General features: G+C 44.6%; 1 protein-coding gene across 1 annotated transcript; it reads right to left on the bottom strand.

Annotated features, from left to right (window-relative positions):
• Positions 1-123: 123 nt before the first annotated feature.
• On the bottom strand, positions 124-8,664 carry pyroxd1 (pyridine nucleotide-disulphide oxidoreductase domain 1). The gene is made up of 11 exons (XM_041853887.2): positions 8,363-8,664; positions 8,190-8,270; positions 7,857-7,976; positions 6,374-6,502; positions 6,207-6,280; positions 4,163-4,457; positions 3,863-3,965; positions 2,476-2,588; positions 2,231-2,353; positions 1,939-2,076; positions 124-1,759 (listed from the first exon to the last, which is right to left on the bottom strand). The coding sequence occupies exons 1-11, from the start codon at positions 8,438-8,440 to the stop codon at positions 1,511-1,513; spliced, it is 1,503 nt and encodes a 500-aa protein (XP_041709821.1). The 5' UTR covers positions 8,441-8,664; the 3' UTR covers positions 124-1,510.
• Between the last annotated feature and the right edge of the window lie 13,932 nt (positions 8,665-22,596).

The following is a 22,596-nucleotide window of genomic DNA, read 5'->3' as shown; positions in this document are numbered from 1 at the left end:
ATGGGGGGGTTGGTTGCGTGCAGGTTGAATAAAGAGAAAACAATGTATTAAAAAAATCCATAAATTGATAATTATTGTGCAATTCATTTCTATAGGCTACATTTAGATTTTTATTTTTATTTTTTTATCTGGCATTAGTGCATAGGCCTAAGCTTTAGGGCCTAACTGTACACGCGCCAAATGCTTTTGGGAACTTGACCTGAAAAAGTTAACTTCGATCCACTGAAGCAAAAAGGACAAAAAAGGGAACACATTTTCTATATTTGCAGGTTAGAGTCGGCTGTGGGCCTCAGATTTTCAATATCACATATAGTCGGGCAGTTGCGGATGGGTTATTAGCAATTGCTGGTGGGTGCTGGTGAACAAACAGCTGACCCACGCATCACTAGTCTACACATTTGCAGCATCTACACATGGTATTAAAATGTGTCTCTTGAACATTGTTCACATTGGCAGTTTGAAGTGACTCAAAAAAATAATAATGCATATCTGATTTTAATCTATTATTTTTCTTGCAGTCTGAACTGCCAAAAAGCACATGGAATCTGATATTTCAAACCACCTTTGTAGGTGATTTGAAATAAAATAAAAATCTGATTCCTTGCCATATGCGACTTGTCGGAACGGTCAAATCTGATTAATTTGCCTACAAGTGGTTTTTTGACTTATTTGGCATATCGTGCCACTCTGAACATGTGGTAGCTAACTAGCTTGTTAATTGTTTACAAACAAATTAGTGAATGTGTTATCAAGCTAAATGGCTACCTAGCTAGCTTCTGTTCTTATACTATGATTTTGAACATTCAAAGCAACTGGGAAACGTCCATGGCAGGCATTGTTGTCACTTTAGCTTGCTACAGTACATAACTTCTGAGTGATAGGAAGCACAAGCAAGACCACCAATCTGCCTACACCACTGCGCATACACCCGTTGTTACTATGACAACTAGCGTAGCCATGTTAGCAAATGACTGCTGTCTGAACACACACATCCGATTTGGTCACTTGTAACTTGCTGTTTGGACAGTCAGTATTCCAAAACGGATTTGAAAAATAAATTTGAGCATTATGGGCTGCAGTGTGAACAAGTCTATCTATCCGCTGTGTCTGCATTGTTACCAGATGACCTGGTCCCTCCCTGTATGCAAATTATTTGAGAGTTATTGTTTCAAAATAATCATGTTTATTGTTAAAACGAATATTGACACAGAGTCAATGGTGCCACCTGTCAATGATTTTAGAGGGACAATTTAAATGTTTTGATAATCCAGATCTGTTTACACTATCCAGATACAATGTGTCACTGACTACCTCCGGAGGTGGTCAGGAAGATCTGATCACAATCAGTTATTTTAATCGTCTACACCGGTCTAAAAATGTGGGCAAGATCAGGACACGTTAGCACCAGATATAAACGGGGCTAAAACAGAGTTCTTGGCCCCTCAGTCAAAGTAGTCCTCTATGTTGGGGTTGAGTAGTAACCCCCGTACGGTGTTAGCTACACACACGCTCAGTCAAAGTAGTCCTCTATGTCTATGTTGGGGTTGAGTAGCTCTTCTCCGTAGGGTGTTAGGTCCATCTGGTTGAGGATGAGGTTCTCAAAGGTCTCCTCCAGATCAGTCTCTCCAATAAGGACTGCTCCCAACATCCTCCCTCCGCTCAGCACCACCTTGACGTACTCATGGCCCTTAGTACAGCGCACCAACAACTCCTGGTTCAGACCCAGACCCTGGCCGTTAAACTTCCCCAGCAGAACCACCTGGAGGAAAAACAGCACAGCAAGTGGACACACATTATTTAGCATTTCAAGTCAAGTGAAGATTTATTATTACAACGTGACAGGATTTTAATCTAGTTGCAGGGAACACACCATTAAAGCAGATTCAACACATATCAACAACTGATGTAGAAAGGCATTGCAACTTTGCCTTCACACACCTTGTAGTTGAAGAACTTTGTAATGTGAGAAAAGAGTTCAAAGCAGAAGTCCAGCTCTATGGTTTCAGACAGGACATCAGCAGCCATACATCGCCCTGCGTACCAGCCCATCTGACGAGCCTGCGTCCACAGACGCATCTACAGATGAGAGATGTATACAGGATATCATGTCATATATCACAACTGCATTGATGACAGGATAGTTCACCACAAAATCTAAAGGCCTCATACCCAAAGCAACAGTCAGGCGCAGCATAACGTGATTAAAAGAGATTTAGTGTGGTCTGTTTACCTGCTGCCAGAGGTGGCTTGGCTCCCAGCCTGCTGTACATACGTCTCCAGCAGCGTAAATGTCTGGTTCTGATGTCATCATGTGGTCGTCCACTCTCAGCCCAGAGTCCTCAGCCAACGCAAACTGAACAGAATATGTATGGACAAATATTGGTAAATATTGCTTCTGAGTAGAAGTGGCCTGAGTTGTCATGAAACAATGGATGACATGAAACATCTAGCATCTGTTTTACTTATTTTCCTTACGTTGTTTTCATGGAGAAAAGGTTCAGTGTTTGGCACGACTCCTGTGGCACTGACAATGAAGTCACAGCCAAACGTCTTCCCATTGGACAGCTGAGCATACACTGGCCAAGAGCCTATAGTAGGGGAAACAGTACAGTGGATTAAAAGATAAATCAACTACACTGAACAAAAATAGAAACGCAATATGTAAAGTGTTGGTCCCATGTTTCATGAGCTGAAATAAAAGATCCCGGAAATGTTGCACAAAAAGCATATTTCTCTCAAATTTTGTGCAGAAATTAGTTTACATCCCTGTTAGTGAGAATTTATCCTTTTCCAAGATAATTCATCCACCTAACAGGTGTGGCATATCAAGAAGCTGATTAAACAGCATGATCATTACACAGGTGCACCTTGTGCTGGGGACAAAACGGCACTCTAAAATGTGCAGTTTTGTCACACAACACAATGCCACAGATGTCTCAAGTTTTGAAGGAGCGTGCAATTGGCATGCTGACTGCAAAAATGTCCACCAGAGCTGTTGCCAGAGAATTGAATGTTAATTACTCTAACGTCGTTTTAGAGAATTTGTCAGTACTTCCAACCGGCCTCACAACCGCAGACCACGTGTATGGTGTCGTGTGGGCGAGCGGTTTGCTGATGTCAACGTTGTGAACAGAGTGCCCCAGAGTACCCCAAGCTATGGACAACGAACACAATTGCATTTTATCGATGGCAATTTGAATGCAGAGATACCGTGACGGGATCCTGAAGCCCATTGTCAAGCCATTCATCTGCCGCCATCACCTCATGTTTCAGCATGATAATGCACGGCCCCATGTCGCAAGGATCTGTACACATTTCCTGGAAGTTGAAAATGTCCCAGTTCTTTCATGGTCTGCATACTCACCAGACATGTCACCCATTCAGCATGTTTGGGATTCTCTGGATCGACTTGTACAACAGCGTGTTCCAGTTCCCGCCAATATGCAACAACTTCGCACAGCCATTGAAGAGGAGTGGGACACAACATTCCACAGGCCACAATCAATAGCCTGATCAACTCTATGCGAAGGACATGTGTCACGATGCATGAGTCAAGTGGTGGTTTTCTGATCCACACCCCTACCTTTTCTTTAAGGTATCTGTGACCAACTGTAATCATATGTGAAATCAATAGATTAGGGCCTAATGAATTTATTTCAATTGAGTGATTTTCTTATATGAACTGTAACTCAGTAACATCTTTTAAATTGTTGCATGTTGCGTTTATATTTTTGTTCAGTATAATTGATTATTTGATTAATGGAAACAAACACATTTTCAGCACATCATATTCAGTCACTTATTTCCATCTCTTTCACACTGGTATATGTTCCATTGTCATAGAGTCATAGGTTCCTCTCACCAGTGTCTGCTGTCTGTAAGGCAAGTGGTGACAGCAGGAAGTCCTGGTGAGTGTAGATCTGTTTCACCTCAGACTGGTACTCAACTGACACCCTGTGAGACACCTGGCCACAGCAAGAGTTAAAACAACTTGGGTTACTATGAATTACTACCTTTCTTTCCCCGTTGTGTTTCAACCAATGTGTTATATCTGTTTATAACAGATTCATAAACCATCTATAAACTAATAAAATTGCTTTACTAAAACAATATAATATTAAAGTTGTATTCTATAATTGTGAACACACAGAGGCACACTGACCTCCTCTGCTCCTCTCAGACTGATGCCTTCATGCCAGTCTGGTCCCAGGGCACTGCCTGGCTCTTCTAAACCTCTACTCTGGCCTTGTCTGTCACTACCTCCACCTACAGCAAGGCCTTGCGTAGCTGCAGGCCCCTCTATGGTGTAGCGAGCCCTCTTAGAGGTAGCAGCTCTCTCTGGTTTGTCTGTGTCCAGGGAGGGGATGAGGAACTGGGCGGCTCCCGCGTCAAAGAAGGTGTTTCCTATGGCCTTGTCTTTCACCGCCCAGATCACCTCACAACCTTCCACCTCATACCTGAACACAATATACAGTACAGTGGCTTGCGAAAGTATTCACCCCCCTTGGCATTTTTCCTATTTTGTTGCCTTACAACCTGGATTTAAAATGTATTTTTGGGGGGTTTGTATAATTTGATTTACACAACATGCCTACCACTTTGAAGATGCAAAATATTTTTTCTTATGAAACAAACAAGAAATAAGACAAAAAAAAGCAGAAAACTGGAGCGTGTATAACTATTCACCCCCCCAGAGTCAATACTTTGTAGAGCCACCTTTTGCAGCAATTACAGCTGCAAGTCTCTTGGGATATGTCTCTATAAGCTTGGCACATCTAGCCACTGGGATTTTTGCCCATTCTTCAAGGCAAAACTGCCCCAGCTCCTTCAAGTTTAATGGGTTCCGCTGGTTTACAGCAATCTTTAAGCCATACCACAGATTCTCAATTGGATTGAGGTCTGGGCCATTCCAAGACATTTAAATGTTTCCCCGTAAACCACTCGAGTGTTGCTTAAGCAGTATGCTTAGGGTCATTGTCCTGCTGGAAGGTGAACCTCCGACCCAGTCTCAAATCTCTGGAAGACTGAAATAGGTTTCCCCTCAAGAATTTCCCTTTATTTAGCGCCATCCATCATTCCTTCAATTCTGACCAGTTTCCCAGTCCCTGCCGATGAAAAACATCCCCACAGCATGATGCTGCCACCACCATGCTTCGCTGTGGGGATGGTGTTCTCAGGGTGATGAGAGGTGTTGGGTTTGCGCCAGACATAGCGTTTTTCTTGATGGCCAAAAAGCTCAATTTTAGTCTCATCTGACCAGAGTACCTTCTTCCATATGTTTGGGGAGTCTCCCACATGCCTTTTGGCGAACACCAAATGTGTTTGCTTATTTTTTTCTATAAGCAATTACTTTTTTCTGGCCACGCTTCCGCTCTGTGGAGTGTACGGCTTAAAGTGGTCCTATGGACAGATAGTCCAATCTCCGCTGTGGAGCTTTGCAGCTCCTTCAGGGTTATCTTTGGTCTCTTTATTGCCTCTCTGATTAATGCCCTCCTTGCCTGGTCCATGAGATTTGGTGGGAGGCCCTCTCTTGGCAGGTTTGTTGTGGTGCCATATTCTTTCCATTTTTTATAATGGATTTAATGGTGCTCCGTGGGATGTTCAAAGTTTCTGATATTTTTTTATAACCCAACCCTGATCTGTACTTCTCCACAACTTTGTCCCTAACCTGTTTGGAGCGCTCCTTGGTCTTCATGGTGCCGCTTGCTTGGTGGTGTCCCTTGCTTAGTGGGATTGCAGACTCTGGGGCCTTTCAGAACAGGTGTATATATACTGAGATCATGTGACAGATCATGTGACACTTAGATTGCACTCAGGTGGACTTTATTTAACTAATTATGTGACTTATTATTTAGGGGCTTCATAGCAAAGGGGGTGAATACATATGCACGCACCACTTTTCCATTATTTATTTTTTAGAATTTTTTGAAACAAGTAATTTTTTTCATTCCACTTCACCAATTTGGACTATTTTGTGTATGTCCATTACATGAAATGCAAATAAAATCCATTGAAATTACAGGTTGTAATGCAACAAAATAGGAAAAACGCAAGGGAGGATGAATACTTTTGCAAGGCACTGTACATTTAACTATAATATATATATATATATATATATATATATATATATATATATATATATATATTTGAGATTTTAGAACAAGACCATTTCAGACAAAAGAATGGCAGAATGTCGATATACTCACACTAGTTCCAAGGCAATCCCTCCGTTTCCAACGACTACAATTCGCTTGGCTTTGGATAACCGCTTCTGAAACTCCTGCCAGCACAAAAGACATCATGAGTACTAGATTAACTGAAGTGAATGGGTGCTAAAGAAACAAATCTGTACTGGGAAGCCATTGTAAAGTACCTGGGCACTGTCTGTGTCTCGTATCCCCAGCACAAAGGGGTTATCCTGGGTAAGGAGTTTGGGTCTGCCCCCGCTACAGATACACAGCTTCTCATAGTGGATCTCCAGACCATCCACAGTCAGCAAAGTCTGAGAGAAGCAGGAAGGAAGATCACGTTATGCTTGCATTTTCATAGCATTTACTGTACTGTATGCATGCCCTGTATGAAATGGATAACATAGTAATTCACGAAAAGACATCCACAAGGTGGTAGTGTTGGATAGGGATTTATGTCTGGGACCTAATGGTACACTACATATACAAAAGTATGTGGACACCTGTTCAAATTAGTGGATTCGGCTATTTCAGCCACAGCCGTTGCTGACAGGTGTATAAAATCGAGCACACAGCCGTGCAATCTCCATAGACAATCAGTGTCTTTCAACGTGGCAATGTCATAGGATGCCACCTTTCCAACAAGTCAGTTCATCAAATGTCTGCCCTGCTAGAGCTGCCCCGGTCAATTGTAAGTGCTGGAATTGTGAAAACGTCTAGGAGCAACAATGGCCCAGCCGCGAAGTGGTAGGCCACACAAGCTCACAGAACGTGACTGCCGAGTGCTGAAACGCGTAAAAATGTCTGTCCTCGGTTGCAACACTCAGTTCCAAACTGCCTCTGGAAGCAACATCAGCACAATAACTGTTCGTCGGGAGCTTCATGAAATGGGTTTCCATGGCCGAGCAGCCACACACAAGCCTAAGATCACCATGCACAATGCCAAGCGTCAGCTGGAGTGGTGTAAAGCTTGCTACCATTAGACTCTGGAGAGGTGGAAACTCGCTCTCTGGAGTGATGAATCATGCTTCACCATCTGGCAGTCCGATGGACAAATCTGGGTTTGGCGGACTCCAGGAGAATGCTACCTGCCTGAATGCAGTGCCAACTGTAAAGTTTGGTGGAGGAGGAATAATGGTCTGGGGCTCTGTTTCATGGTTCGGGCTAGGCCCCTTAGTTCCAGTGAAGGAAAATCTTAACGCTACAGCATACAATGACATTCTAGACAATTCTGTGCTTCCAACTTTGTGGCAACAGTTTGGGGAAGGCCCTTTCCTGTTTCAGCATGACAATGCCCCCATGCTCAAAGTGAGGTCCATACAAAAATGGTTTGTCGAGATCGGTGTGGAAAAACTTGACTGACCTGCACAGAGCCCTGACCTCAACCCCATCAAACACCTTTGGGATTAATTGGAACGCCGACTGTGAGCCAGGCCTAATCGCCCGACCTCACTAATGCTCGTGGCTAAATGTTCCAACATCTAGTGGAAAGTTATAGCAGCAAAGGGGGGACCAACTCCATATTAATGCCCATGATTTTGGAATGAGATGTTCGACGGTTATATTAATATAGATAGCTATAATTTAACTGTATACATTATTATAAATATACCACACATTAGCCTAATCTAATGCATTTCAGCCTGTGTGTTTACTATTTAAACTCACGTGATGTTGTGCATGAAGGGCCTTCACTGCAGACTGGATGACTCTCAGGTTGGAGTACTTTTCCTCTAGAACACTGGAGGGCCTCTCCTCCACATCAAACTCCTCCAGCGTCTTAGATACCTGGCCAGGGAGGGGAGTGTATGGGTTACCGTTAGGGCATAAGGAATTACTACGGACAGATCTATTGTAGACATAGCTATAGTATTAACTCATAAACAAATGTTATTTTGAACAGATTAGTAGTCTATAATAGAATACAGTCTAATAGAATATAACTTTTATATTTGACACAATTCAATAATCATTATAGCTAGTCTATATGTGTATGATCACCTGTTTGAAGTTGCAGACTGCCTTAATCAGGGGGGCTGCTGTCAGGAGAGCAACATCAGCTGATGGGAACTGGGAGGCCAGCTGTCAAAGACAATCACACAACAGTTTAACATGTCAAGTTGACAATGTTACAGGCAGTACAGGCAGTTTGACAAAGTGCACAGTGGTCTCACCTGCTCAGCACACGTTACACCTGCAATGCCGCCTCCGACGACCACAAACTTGAATGTCTTTTCTATATTTGCTGCCATCTCTGTTCAGCTAAGCTAGCAAGTTAGCATGCCTGCATTGACAGAAGTTGGAGTTCTCGCGCAATGTCCTTAACCCTTAATACCCAATTTCATTGTATCAGTTTCTACTGGACTGCACTGTATGCTGCCAAATTGTTTTATGTAAAATAAACTAGCAATACAGTGTTTAAATGCATTACATTCACTAGTTTGTTGCTCTGAATTGTCTACGTAATGCACTTCCTTGTTTGTAACCAAACTATGGCAAGCGGCTGGGTCAAAAGTACATTTCATTATGCAGAGAGAAACATGGATCGTAAAGGACAGGGAATGTGGATTTTCTCCTTTGCAAATTGAAAAAAAACTCTCTACTAGCAAAAGCATGCATGTTTTACCCCAGAATATTTTCAGAATATTCAAACTATATGCTTATTATTTTCAAAACACAAAATTGGTGTGGCCTTTTTATTGGGACAGTTCAATCAATGGCTCTCTCTCCTCTAGCCAAACAGTGATGCCACCAGCATGCGTCACTAGTTATATAAATAGAGAGTGGAGGCATCCAGACAGAAATAAAACCTTCAGAATGAGAAAAACGACTTTGTAAAAAGAAAACATTGTAGAAACAGTGATAAGGAATGCCCTAGTTTTCCCCCATCAATATAGGGAGAGTGGCTGGGCAATCTGTCATGCATACAAACCAACATTACCACCGCCCTGACAGTTTCAATTTCAGCCCCTCCGATTGAATGCCCTCTCAACCTAGCCTCTTGGGCCACACTGACCTTTGTAGGGGGCTATTCTTTATTTGGTGATCAGGGTGTGGGTGAGCACATTTGGAAACCTGATCTCATGTGAAATAAATGTGACAAAATGAAGATGCAACATTTTAACATGTGATACCACGAACCTACACATGTGACAACATTTTAGCACATGTGAAAACCCAGGTGTCAAATGTCATTGAGAATATTTTACTTTAAAAGGCATAATTTACATAAATTTTATTTCAATAGTCATGGTCTTGCAGGTTTTGTCTTGTTCCCGGTTTGTCCCAGGGACTCCCCAAGAAAATATTTAGAACGTTCTTAGAGCGCTGTTTCATGGTCCCCTGGAGGTTTTTGTCTAGTTGCGGTCAGTGCTTGACTTGGACTGAAATAGGTGCCAGTACTGTTTACATTTAGGTGCAGGAGTTCCATAATATTTTTGAGCTAATATTCTATAAGAGGTGCAGGAGCTCAAGCAGTAGAACATTTGAGGAGCCGGTACTCAGCTCGGTTGAGCTCCTGCCCAAGTCAAGCACTGGTTGCAGTGAAAATACAGTAAATCTACAACAAGTTACTGTATTTCTTACAGTTAAATTAAGGTGTTAATGTTAGAGAACAGTATGCTGTTGTATGCTGATTACTTGGGCCTCAACCTCACTTGGGATTTGAACTCACAACCTCTTGGTTGCTAGCTACTTGATGTTAGTGCTGCATCACCAGGTCTGTGGACATAATGGAGATTGGCTATAAATATACAATGGCCAGTTTATTAGGTACACCACCCCGTTCACGAAATGGTTCACTTCTACAGACAGTAAGTCACGTGGCCGTGGCTTGCTATATAAAGCAGGAAGACAGGCATCGAGGCATTCAGTCAGTGTTCAATTGAACTTTAGAATGGGCAAAACAAGTGACCTAAGTGACTTTGAGCGTGGTATGATCGTCAGTGCCAGGTGCGCCGGTTCTAGTATCTCAGAAACGGCCGGCCTTCTGGGCATTTCACGCACGACAGTGTCTAGGGTTTACCGAGAATGGTGCGACAAACAAAAAACATCCAGTCAGCAGCAGTCCTGTGGGCGAAAACAGCTCGTTGATGAAAGCTAACAAGCGGGCCACAAACAGGCAAATAATGGCGCAGTACAACTAGTCGGTTCTTGTCACGGATGGGCTATTGCAGCAGACAACCACACCGGGTTCCACTCCTATCAGCTAAAAACAAGAAAAAACTGCTCCAGTGGGCACCCAATCACCAACACTGGACAATTAAGGAGTGGAAAAACATTGCCTGGTCCGACGAATCCCGGTTCCTGTTGCGTCATGTTGATGGCATAGTCAGGATTTGGCGTAAGCAGCATGAGCCCATGGCCCCATCCTGCCTGGTGTCAATGGTACAGGCTGGTGGCGGTCGTGTAATGGTGTGGGGAATGTTTTCCTGCTACATGTTAGGTCCCTTGATACCAATAAAGCAACGTTTCCATGCACCGAATAATTCAGGCTGTTCTGGAGGCAAAGGGGGGTCCGACCCGATACTAGATGGGTGTACCTAATAAACTAGTGTATTGCCAATAATATATTTCTGCACTTTGCCTAAAGTATAAAATGACAGTATGCCTTGCCTAAAGTATAAAATGACAGTATGCTACTGTTTTCTGATTTCAATTAGTGTAAACAATATTGCATAACTTTGTAAGCTATACCTCAATAAACATAAAGTTCAAATGCAGAGACTCCGAGATCATTGATTGAATGTTTTTAAGTGACTATATTTAGGCTAGTTTCATTAACAGTAAACAAACGCAGTAAACAAAGGGCGAATGGATATCCAAATAACCAAAACATAGCCTACAGCCTACTACAGTGAGATGCAGCCATGCTGTCTTGCCAAGAAATAGGCCTATAGGCCTGCTTCAAACATGGAAAATCATGCTGCTCATGAGTACAGCAACACGTTGTGATATGGCACAATACACATTCTTTTTGTTTTGGCTCTGTGCTCCAGCCCTTTGGATTTGAAATTATACAATGACTATGCGGTTAAAGTGCAGACTGTCAGCTTTAATGTGAGGGCATTTTCATCCATATCGGGTGAACCGTTTAGAAATTACAGCACTTTTTGTAGGCTACATAGTCCCCCCATTTTAGGAGACCAAAAGTATTGGGACAAATTCACTTATATGCGTACTAAAGTAGTCAAAGGTTTAGTATTTGGTCCCATATTCCTAGCACGCAATGATTACATCAAGCTTGTGACTCTACTAATGTGTTGGATGCATTTGCTGTTTGTTTTGGTTGTGTTTCAGATTATTTTGTTCCCAATAGAAATTAATTTTAAATAATGTATTGTGTCATTGTGGAGTAACTTTTATTGTAAATAAGAATTGAATATGTTGCTAAACACTTCTACATGAATGTGGATGCTACCATGATTACGGATAGTCCTGAATGAATCTTGAATAATGATGAGTGAGAAAGTTACAGACACACAAATATCATACTCCCAAGACATGCTAACCACTCACCAATAACAGGGAGGTTAGCATTTTTGGGGGGTTTGATCATTGTTAGTTGCTTTTGACTGGAGTAATTTGTTTGGGGTATTGAGAAAACTGAGGTTTCTGTGCACCATGGTGGCTGTAAACTTAAATCCGGGGTCTGTCAAAGCCTTCAGCATCCCTGTAGCCTCGATTCTTACTTCTGTGTTAAATGAACGCGTACATTCGATGTCAGAGAGGAACTTCACAATGCTGTCACAACTTTTAACAACCACTGACACAGTAACCAGGTGTCCCCTTCTCCTTTGGCTTTGTTTGGGTACCAATTTCTGATACACATCGTGGCAGTGGCAGATTACCTGGTTCGAGCTAGCTAAATAGGCCGCTAAGGCTAATAACACCAATGCTTTATACAGCTAGCTAAGAAGCTAACTAACCTCTGTAGTGGTGGGGCGTGAGGCAGAGCTGAGTGAAGCAGCCTCAACGATAAACTTGACTGTCACGATCGTCTGACGAATGAGTAGACCAAAGCGCAGCGCGTTGAGCGAACATGACTTTATTTAATTAAAGCCTGGAACAAAACAACAAATAAAGAACGATACGTGAAGTCCTCTGTAACACTGACAGAACATGGAACAAAAACCCACAAACACAAGGTGAACACAGACAGTTTAAATATGGCTCCCAATCAGAGATAACGAGCCGACAGCTGACACTCGTTACCTCTGATTGGGAGTCATTTGACCAAACAAGGAAAACACAACCAATGACAACCCAACCAAACCAAACACAACCAAAACGAACACACCCTGGCTCAAAATACAAAGTCCCGGAGCCAGAGCGTGACAGTACCCCTCCCTAAAGGCGCGGACTGCGACCGCGCCTCAAAACCCCAAATAGGGGAGGGCTGGGTGGGTGTTGCTCCTCGGAGGCGGCTCCGGCTCCGGGCTTGACCACCACCCTACTTCAATCCCCCCGTAATGGCCCCGATCCGATCTGACCCAGCTGGCTGGATCAGGACTGACGACGCGCACCCCTGGCTTAGCGCGTGAGGCAGGAACGGACCGGACCTGGCTGACGATACGCACCCTAGGCTTGGTGCGTGGAGCCGGAACGGACCTCACCAGGCTGACGACTCGCATCCCTGGCTTGGTGCGAGTAGCAGGAATGGGCTGGACCAGGCTGACGACTTCGCACCCTTGGCTTGGTGCGAGTAGCAGGAACAGGCTGGACCAGGCTGACGACTCGCACCCTTGGCTTGGTGCGAGTAGCAGGAACGGGCTGGACCAGGCCGACGACTCGCATCCCTGGTTTGGTGCGAGTAGCAGGAACGGGCTGGACCAGGCTGACGACTCGCACCCCTGGCTTGGTGCGAGTAGCAGGAACGGGTTGGACCAGGCTGGCGACTCGCACCCCTGGTTTGGTGCGAGTGGCAGGAACAGGCCGGGTCGGGCTGGCGACGCACCCCGTAGGCTTTGTGCGTGGAGCAGGGACAGGCCGGGCTGGGCTGGCGACGCACACCGTAGGCTTTGTGCGTGGAGCAGGAACAGGCCGGGCTGGGCTGGCGACGCACACCGTAGGCTTTGTGCGTGGAGCAGGAACAGGCCGGGCTGGGCTGGCGACGCACACCGTAGGCTTTGTGCGTGGAGCAGGAACAGGCCGGGCTGGGCTGGCGACGCACACCGTAGACTTGGTGCGTGGAGCAGGAACAGGCCGGGCAGGGCTGTCGACGCACACCGTAGACTTGGTGCGTGGAGCAGGAACAGGCCGGGCAGAGCTGTTGACGCACACCGTAGACTTGGTGCGTGGAGCAGGAACAGGCCGGGCAGGGCTGTCGACGCACACCGTAGACTTGGTGCGAGGAGCAGGAACGGGCCGGGCAGGGCTGGCGACGCACACCGTAGGTTTGGTGCGTGGAGCAGGGACAGGCCGGACCGTACTGGGAACACACACCACTGGCTTTAAACGGGGATCAGGAACGGGCCGGACCGGACTGGCAATCCACCTCAGTCCCTCTCGCCGTGCCTCTACGACTTCCTTCCCTCCTCTCGCCAATGGCTCCCGTAACCCGGTGGCCTTCTCTCCTCTTCTCCTATTTCGCCCTGTGGCAGCCTCCTGCTGCCCAGTCGCCCATGCCGTGTGCCCCCCCCTAAAAAATTCCTGGGGGTGCCTCTCCTCCGTCCGACGATGGCACTGCTGACGCCGCTGCTCCTCTCTCGCCAGGGCCTTGATCCTACCCCAAGGTCCCTTACCCCCGAGCATGTCCTCCCAGGACCACACTTTGCCCACCTGGGCCATCGCCAGCCTCTCTATCTCCTTTCCCGGCGCTTCCTCCCATGTCCAGTCTGCCTCCGTCTGGACACGCTGCTTGGTCGTTGTATGGTGGGTTTTTCTGTCACGATCGTCTGACGAATGAGTAGACCAAAGCGCAGCGCGTTGAGCGAACATGACTTTATTTAATTAAAGCCTGGAACAAAACAACAAATAAAGAACGATACGTGAAGTCCTCTGTAACACTGACAGAACATGGAACAAAAACCCACAAACACAAGGTGAACACAGACAGTTTAAATATGGCTCCCAATCAGAGATAACGAGCCGACAGCTGACACTCGTTACCTCCGATTGGGAGTCATTTGACCAAACAAGGAAAACACAACCAATGACAACCCAACCAAACCAAACACAACCAAAACGAACACACCCTGGCTCAAAATACAAAGTCCCGGAGCCAGAGCGTGACATTGACCCCTCCCTTATAAATCAAAATCAAATATTACAGGTGGAGGCGTTTCGCGTTATTCACTTAACCTACCACAGATGAGAAGCTTTTTTCTCTCGCTGTTATTGGAAACCCAAAGGAGTCATACATAACCACCCCAGTGGCTTTCCATAGCCCCCCTACACACACTACAGCGTGCTATGTCCATTGTGCTGACACAGCGCAGCAGAGATACATATTTTACGCCAACCTGTCACTCAATCATTTGAACTTTTTTGCTATTTTTATATAGGGACATAAAACAATTTTTATATAGGAACATCAAATCTAATGGAGTCAGCCAGGGCCTATGACAAGATGACGCCGACGAACATGGTAGCCTCGCCTTGAGCTCCTACAAAACTTTGCAGATTTCTACTTTGTCTAGTGTTTTTTCTAGTGTTTTTCTCTCATTTTCTTACTCTGTTTCGTGTATTACTTCATACACCCAGGTAGAACTATTGGAATATGAATTGCTGGGTACTCACTGCAGCGGAACAATGGTCTAGCCTCTTCAATGAGGCGCCTGGTAGCCTGGGAGTCCTACTGAAGGAAAGGAACACGCTGAGTGAGAGGCAGACGTGGAGGGGTCTTAGTGAGTTTGAGACACCGGGCAACCCATCCTCCATTACCGAGCATACTACTTGCCGAGCATACTACTTGCCATTACCGAGCAACATACTCTGTTTTTCTGAGATTGGCAAACAGAATATATACAACCAGCGGGTTTTACAGTTCATCTAGCGGATAGGAAGTGGACTCTCTCTGGCAAGAACAAAGGCGGTGGTGTCGGCATCATGACCAATAACAAGTGGTGCGATGGGGGAAACGTACAGGAACTTCGAGCTTGTGCTCTCTCGACTTTGAATACTTGATCATCAAATGCTGCTCTTTTTACCTTCTGAGAGAGTTCACAGGCATTATCGCCACGGCTGTGTACATCCCGCCCAAAGTCGATACCAAAAATGCTCTCAAAGATCTTCATTGGACCCTAAACAAACTGGAGACCTCGTACCCGGAGGCAGAGTTCATTGTTGCGGGGCACTTTAACAAAAGTAATTTGACGTCCGTGCTCACGAATTACTATCAACACATTGAAATTCCATTGACTACGACTCCATTTTGCTCCTCCTACAAACAAAGACTCAAGAGGGAAGTTCCGGTGGTCAGATCTGTACAACGCTGGTCTGACCAATCAGAATCCATGCTCCAAGACTGTTTTGATCACGTGGACTGGAATGTCTTCCAGGGCGACTCTGGGGATAACATCAATAAATACGCCAACTCATTCACCGGATTCATCAAAAAATGCATCGATGATGTGATACCGATAGTGTCTTTCAAAACCCGAATCAAAAACCGTGGATTGATGGCAGCCTTGTTGGGGAAACTGAAGGAGAGAGATGCTGCTTATAAACATGGCAAGGTGACCAGGGATAATTGTATGGTTAAACAGTGCAAATATGACCTACGCAGATCGATCAAGATGGTGAAACACAAGTATAGGGACAAAGTATGTAGCAGGGCCTTCTAAGAATACCGGATTACAAAAAGAAAGCCAGTCACGGCGCAGACACCAACCCCGCCCTACCGGACGAGCTAAACACCTTTTTCTCATGCTTCGAGTATAATGACTCTGAGCTGCCGAGGAGAGCCCTTGAGGACAACAAGGGCTATGTGCCTACGGTCTCCACGGAGGACGTACTGTATGTAAGTCATTCAAGCGTGTCAACCCTAGCAAAGCTGCCGGCCAGCTAGCTGTTGTGTTTTCTGAAATTCTCACTACAAAACTGGTCCTGGACTTCCTGACGGGCAGTCCCCAGGTGGTGAAGGTAGGCAACATTACCTCCTCCACACTGATCCTCAACAATGGGGCCCTGCAAGGATGTGTCCTCAGTACCCTCCTGCACTCCCTGTATACCCACGACTGCTGGGAACCAGGCTGGGCAGGAGGCTCAAGAGGCTGAAGAAATTTGGCCTGTCCCCGAGGGCCCTCACAGTGTTCTACAGGAGCACCATCAAGAGCATACTGTCGGGCAGCATCACAGCCTGGCAGGGCAACTCCACCACCGCTGACCGCAAGGCTCTACAGGGGGTGGTACACTCAGCTGAATGCACCATTGGGTGCACACTGCCTGCCCTCCAGGACACCTACAACTCTAGATGTAGCAGGAAGGCCAAGAAGATCATCAAAGATGTTCCAGTAATTTAATGGCAACTTGTTGCCAGAAGTTAGTGTGAATTACAAATTGTCAGTAAGTTATTGTAAAAATCAGTTACTGGCAAATCGTTTCCAGTAACTTACAGGCAACTTACTGCCACTAGCAATACATGCCAGTAACCTACTGTGCTTTCACTGACTCTTCTGTTGACAACATGCAACATTACTTCTGCTGGGAAAAGGTTTATTACTCTGAGGTTTTAACACAATGCACATTAGTGACATCTGCTGGTCAGCAATGAAAAGCAGTTGAAGTTCATAAAGACGTTTATTCCACAATATATCAAATCTCCGAGACGCGGTGGTTAATCGTGGGTCTTAGTAGCCTACTATCTGTTACAGGTTCGCACCTTCCGTGATGTGTCCATTTTTTGCTGTGAATCCCAATCTCTTTTTTGTTGCTGTAAAGAACTGTGAATCTATGGCATTATTTAGGATAGAAGCTTATACCTTATTAAATTAAACAAATTGTTTGAACAACAATGTGCAGAAAGTGTGGTGTCACAACTATTTTTCTAAATAATATGCCTTCACCAGGATTTGACACCTTCCCTGTCGTCTATGAGTGTTCTTGTCCCGAAGACCCTGACTCTACCTGCTGAGCTACCATTCAGGTGACTCTGCATAAAAAATTCCTAACTATACATTGTAAGTACAGTGTCAAGTAGAGGTCGGTGTTTGAAACCAACTTGGAATCGAAGCACCGTAACCACGGCAAAATCAATGGGATCTCGCATTTTTCAACACAGGTTTGAAAAACCAGGTGATCAAACGAAGCTTTGGACGTCATTGATCACGTGATAATGATACTTGTGAAACGCGCATCAGTACATTGTCGGCTCAGTAGTGAAACTACATCGGAGTATTGAAGCTCCGGTATCAATCGTCCCATCACTAGTACACTGTAAAACCGGATAAGTTCTGGCTACTCAAACATTTTAAGGAAACCAATTAAGTTAAGAAACATAAATAGCTGAAGTGAGCAGAACTACCTTCATGTGAGTAATACAAATGCAGTTTATTTTTGTGATGCATACCGTACTTAAATTTAACACCCCCACTACGCCACGCCTCCAATAATTTCCCAGTGTGCCTTTTCGATTGAATTGTAGAGTTACCACCCATGACTGTGTTTGCTAGTGACAGAGACATTGTTGAATTCATTCATTTCAGTCCTGTGGCATTCACCAAGTGAGTTCCTAGGTGAATATGATCATAATAATTTAACCATTACACATGTCATAAGGCCTTATACAATGGCCTGAAATTCATATCAGGCCTGCAAGTACGGTTGTAAAATTCCACGAATCTTGGGACCAGGATTTCTGGAAAACATGGGAAATTTAACTGCGTTCATAATGACTGCCAGGGTTAAGAACAGTGGGAGGAAACTACCTAAGCCATTTAAACTGGAACAACCATTTCAGTAACCGGTGCAGAAATTAGCATAACATTTAATCAATCAATCACTCAATGTACATGCAAAAACACAGATATGAAAAACAATTCCCAGGTGGTTAGCTTGTTGTCTGTCGATGTTATCGGCAGAGTCCGAAAACATATTCCAATCAGCGCTAGCAAAGCAGTACTGTAGCATAATCTCTCATTCTGGAGACCATTTCTCAATGGAGCGAGTCATGGGTAATTCCTGTTTGAGCTTCTGCTTGTAAATAGGAAGCAAGAGAATGGAGTCATGATCTGATTTGCCAAATGGCGGACGAGGGAGGGCCATGTATGCTTGCTTGTGGGTAGAATAACAGTGGTGTAGGACTTTATCACCCCTAGTGGTGAGTTGGGCATTACGTGTCTTAATGACGTGGAATTAAAATCGCAGGCAACCAGAAAAGCAGCCTCTGTATGTAAGTTTTCCTGCTTGGTTATAGCCTCGTACAGTTTGTTAAGTGCCAGCATGTTACTTTTCTTGTCCTGAGTTGGAATGTATGGAACAGTCACAGCTGAAAACTCACTTCGGGAGGTAAAAGGGTCGGTATTTGACTATCAGGTATTCCAAGATGGGTGAACAATGGGTCGACACTTCCACCGCGCTCGAGTCAGCACACCAGTTGTTGTTGATGAAAAGGCAAACCCCTCCCCCCTTGATTTCCCCGACTCCACTGTCCTGTCGGCACGGTGAATGAAGAATCCATAAAGTTGGATAGCCATGGGGGATATCTTGTCCGAGATCCACGTTTCAGAAAAGCAGAGAATATTGCATTTTTGAGAGTTCTGTTGGTAGCAAATCCGCAATCGGAGGTCATCCATCTTATTATCAAGTGACTGGCCAGTAGAATGGAGGGAAGAGGTGGCTGGTTCTCCCTTTGCCTTAATCTCACCAGGATCCCTCCCTCTCTTGCCTCTGTAACGTCGGCGTTTCCTTTGGGTTGCACGAAAATTTGGTCGGAATTACAGAAAGAGCCCAGGGCAGATGAGTCAAAGTTGAAGCCGGAATTGAGGTAACTGCCGATCTGATGTTCAAAAGTTATTGTCGGTTGTAAGAAATTATAGAGGATACATTTTGAGAAAATAGACTAAAAGTAAACGACAAAATAATCACAAAATATACAGTACCAGTCAAAATTTTGGACACACCTACTCATTCAAGGTTTTTTCTTAATTTTTACTATTTTTTACATTGTAGAATAATAGTGAAGACATCAAAACCATGAAATAACACATATGGAATCATGTAGTAACCAAAAAAGTTTGAAACAAATCAAAATATATTTTATATTTGAGATTCTTCAAATAGCCACCCTTTGCCTTGATGACAGCTTTGCACACTCTTGGCATTCTCTCAACCAGCTTCACCTGGAATACTTTTCCAACAGTCTTGAAGGAGTTACCACAAATGCTGAGCACTTGTTGGCTGCTTTTCCTTCACTCTGCGGTCCGACTCATCCCAAACCATCTCAATTGGGTTGAGGTCGGGGGATTGTGGAGGCCAGGTCATCTGATGCAGCACTCCATCACTCTCCTTCTTGGTAAAATAGCCCTTACACAGCCTATAGGTGGGTTGGGTCATTATCCTGTTGAAAAACAAATGATAGTTCCACTAAGCCCAAACCAGATGGGATGGCATATTGCTGCAGAATGCTGTGGTAGCCATGCTGGTTAAGTGTGCGTTGAATTCTAAATAAATCACAGCCAGTGTCACCAGCAAAGCACCCCCACATCATAACACCTCCTCCTCCATGCTTTACGGTGGGAACTACACATGTGGAGATCATCTGTTCACCCACACTGCGTCTCACAAAGACACAGCGGTTGGAACCAAAAATCTCAAATTTGGACTCCAGACTAAAGGACACATTTCCACTGGTCTAATGTCCATTGCTCGTGTTTTTTGGCCCAATCAGGTCTCTTCTTCTTATTGGTGTCCTTTAGTAGTGGTTTCTTTGCAGCAATTCGACCATGAAGGCCTGATTCACACAGTCCCCCCTGAACAGTTGATGTGGAGATGTGTCTTTTACTTGAACTCTGTGAAGCATTTATTTGGGCTGCAATTTCGGAGGCTGGTAACTCTAATGAACTTATCCTCTGCAGCAGAGGTAACTCTGGGTCTTCCATTCCTGTGGCGGTCCTCATGAGAGCCAGTTTTATCATAGCGCTTGATGGTTTTTGCGACTGCACTTGAAGAAACTTTCAAAGTTCTTGACATCTTCCATATTGTCTTAAAGTAATGATGGACTGTCATTTCTCTTTGCTTATTTGAGCTGTTCTTGCCATAATATGGACTTGGTCTTTCACCAAATAGGGCTATCTTCTGTATACCCCCCCTACCTTGTCACAACACAACTGATTGGCTGAAACGCATTAAGACGGAAATAAATTCCACAAATTAACTTTTAAGAAGGCACACCTGTTAATTGAAATGCATTCCATGTGACTACCTCATGAAGCTGGTTGAGAGAATGCCAAGAGTGTGCAAAGCTGTCATCAAGGCAAAGGGTGGCTATTTTTTTTGTGTGATTTGTTTAACACTTTTTTGGTTACTACATGATTCCATATGTGTTATTTCATAGTTTTGATGTCTTCACTATTATTATATAATGTAGAAAATAGTAAAATTGAAGAAAAACCCTTGAATGACTAGGTGTGTCCAAACTTTTGACTGGTAGTGTATATAAAATCTTTGAATTCACAATCTCCTGATTTGAGCTGCACTGATCTTTCTGCTGTTCCACAAAGTCTGTAACATTCCCCTACACATTCCTTAACTGTAATACATCTATGCACTTAGCAAAAGAGTTCCATCTGCACTGCTATTTTAGTTATCAGTTAATCTGACTCCTCTCATCATTGATTTAATTAACTTATTTCAGCAATTTAAGGGTTTTCTGTATAGTTGTCTAATGTTGGTGCAGCATATTATTCTGTTTCAATGTTACTCCTGAATCACTATGATAAATATAATAGTTTTTCTTGAGTGTATTTTTACCAAAGCTGATATTTACTTTGAAGTCCAAAGTGCAGGAATACAGGTGAAATCAGGCATTGACACAGATGTGGTGGCACAGCAGAAAGATCAGAATGCTGTGAACCAAGAGGTTGTGAGTTCCAAATCCCATGTGAAGACATGTTGAATAATAATGACTGTAAAAATAAACATACACAATATAGTAAAATGTAAGTTGAAAACACTGTATGTTAAAAGCACTGTGTGTGTATCATGATGACTAATTTTAGTTTTTACATGTGAAGTGTTCCAAAAACATGTTTTCACATGTGAAATGTCACGTGAAATGTTCAAGAAACACGTTTTCACATGATTTCACATGTGAAATTTGAAATGTGAAATAATGTGTGTGAAATCATTCATGTTGTAACGATCCCGGCAGTCTGAGTCGGGTCCTGTCTGTGGACTAGTTTTTCTGCTCGTGATCTCCAGTTTCCCGAGGGTTCTGGAACGCTCCGGGGAGCTCTCTTGATTTCCGCACCTGCATCCCATCAGCAATCTGCACACCTGGTCCTGATCATCACCCTTCTTAGGCTCTGGCCTAACATCCATTCCCTGCCGGATCGTTAGCCATGAACAGTAGGTTTACCAGAGTATCAGTCTTAGAGCTTCTAGCGGTAGTTTTGTTGTTTTTGCACCTTGTTGGTTTGTTGTTTACTTACCTCCGTTTTGTTCCATCTGCAGTCACTCGTCCGGAACCTTCATCCAACCTCTGCCTGGTGGTCGGCGGCTGCCGAGCCATGATGGGATCAACCACTGCACCCCCAACAACTAATCAACGCCGCCCGCTCTGTTCCCTGGATTATTCAGCATCACTCTTGAATTTGTAAATAAACACTCACCTTCATTTCAACTTACCTTGTCCTGGTCTGCTTCTGGGTTCTGGCTTTGTAACTCGTGACAGAACGATCCGGCCAGTAATGAACCCAGCGGACCTGGACTCTGTTCGCCATGCCATTACCCAGCAGGAGAAGATGTTGGGCCATCATAGCACGGTACTACAGGAGATCGCGTTGTCAGTTCGGAACCTTTCTACCGGTCTGACGGAGGTCCAGAACCAACGCAAGTTTCCGGTGGAGGATCCACTACCGGTTTCACCCATCTCGCCTGCCGCTTCTGGAGCTGTGTCCTTCCGTGAGCCCAAGGTTCCGACGCCGGATAAATATGAGGGGGAGCTGGGAAGATGCCGTTCCTTCCTTATGCAGTGTGGATTAGTGTTCGATCTACAGCCCTACTCTTATGCCACAGACAAGGCTAGGATAGCCTTTGTGATTGAGTTGCTGCGTGGTCGAGCGCTGGAGTGGGCTTCAGCCGTTTGGGAACGACAGGATCCCTGCATGGCTTCATACCAGGGGGTTCACGGCCGAGATGAGGAAGCTCTTCGACCATTCCGTCCGAGGGAGGGACGCAGCTAGGCGCCTGTTTTCGCTTCGCCAAGGAACTCGCAGCGTGGCCGACTTCGTGATCGAGTTCAAGACGT

Source organism: Coregonus clupeaformis, chromosome 28 (assembly GCF_020615455.1).
Source record: "Coregonus clupeaformis isolate EN_2021a chromosome 28, ASM2061545v1, whole genome shotgun sequence".
NCBI lineage: Eukaryota > Metazoa > Chordata > Actinopteri > Salmoniformes > Salmonidae > Coregonus > Coregonus clupeaformis.
The sequence above is the reverse complement of the archived record's forward strand: the minus strand, read 5'-3'. Positions and strand labels throughout refer to the sequence as shown.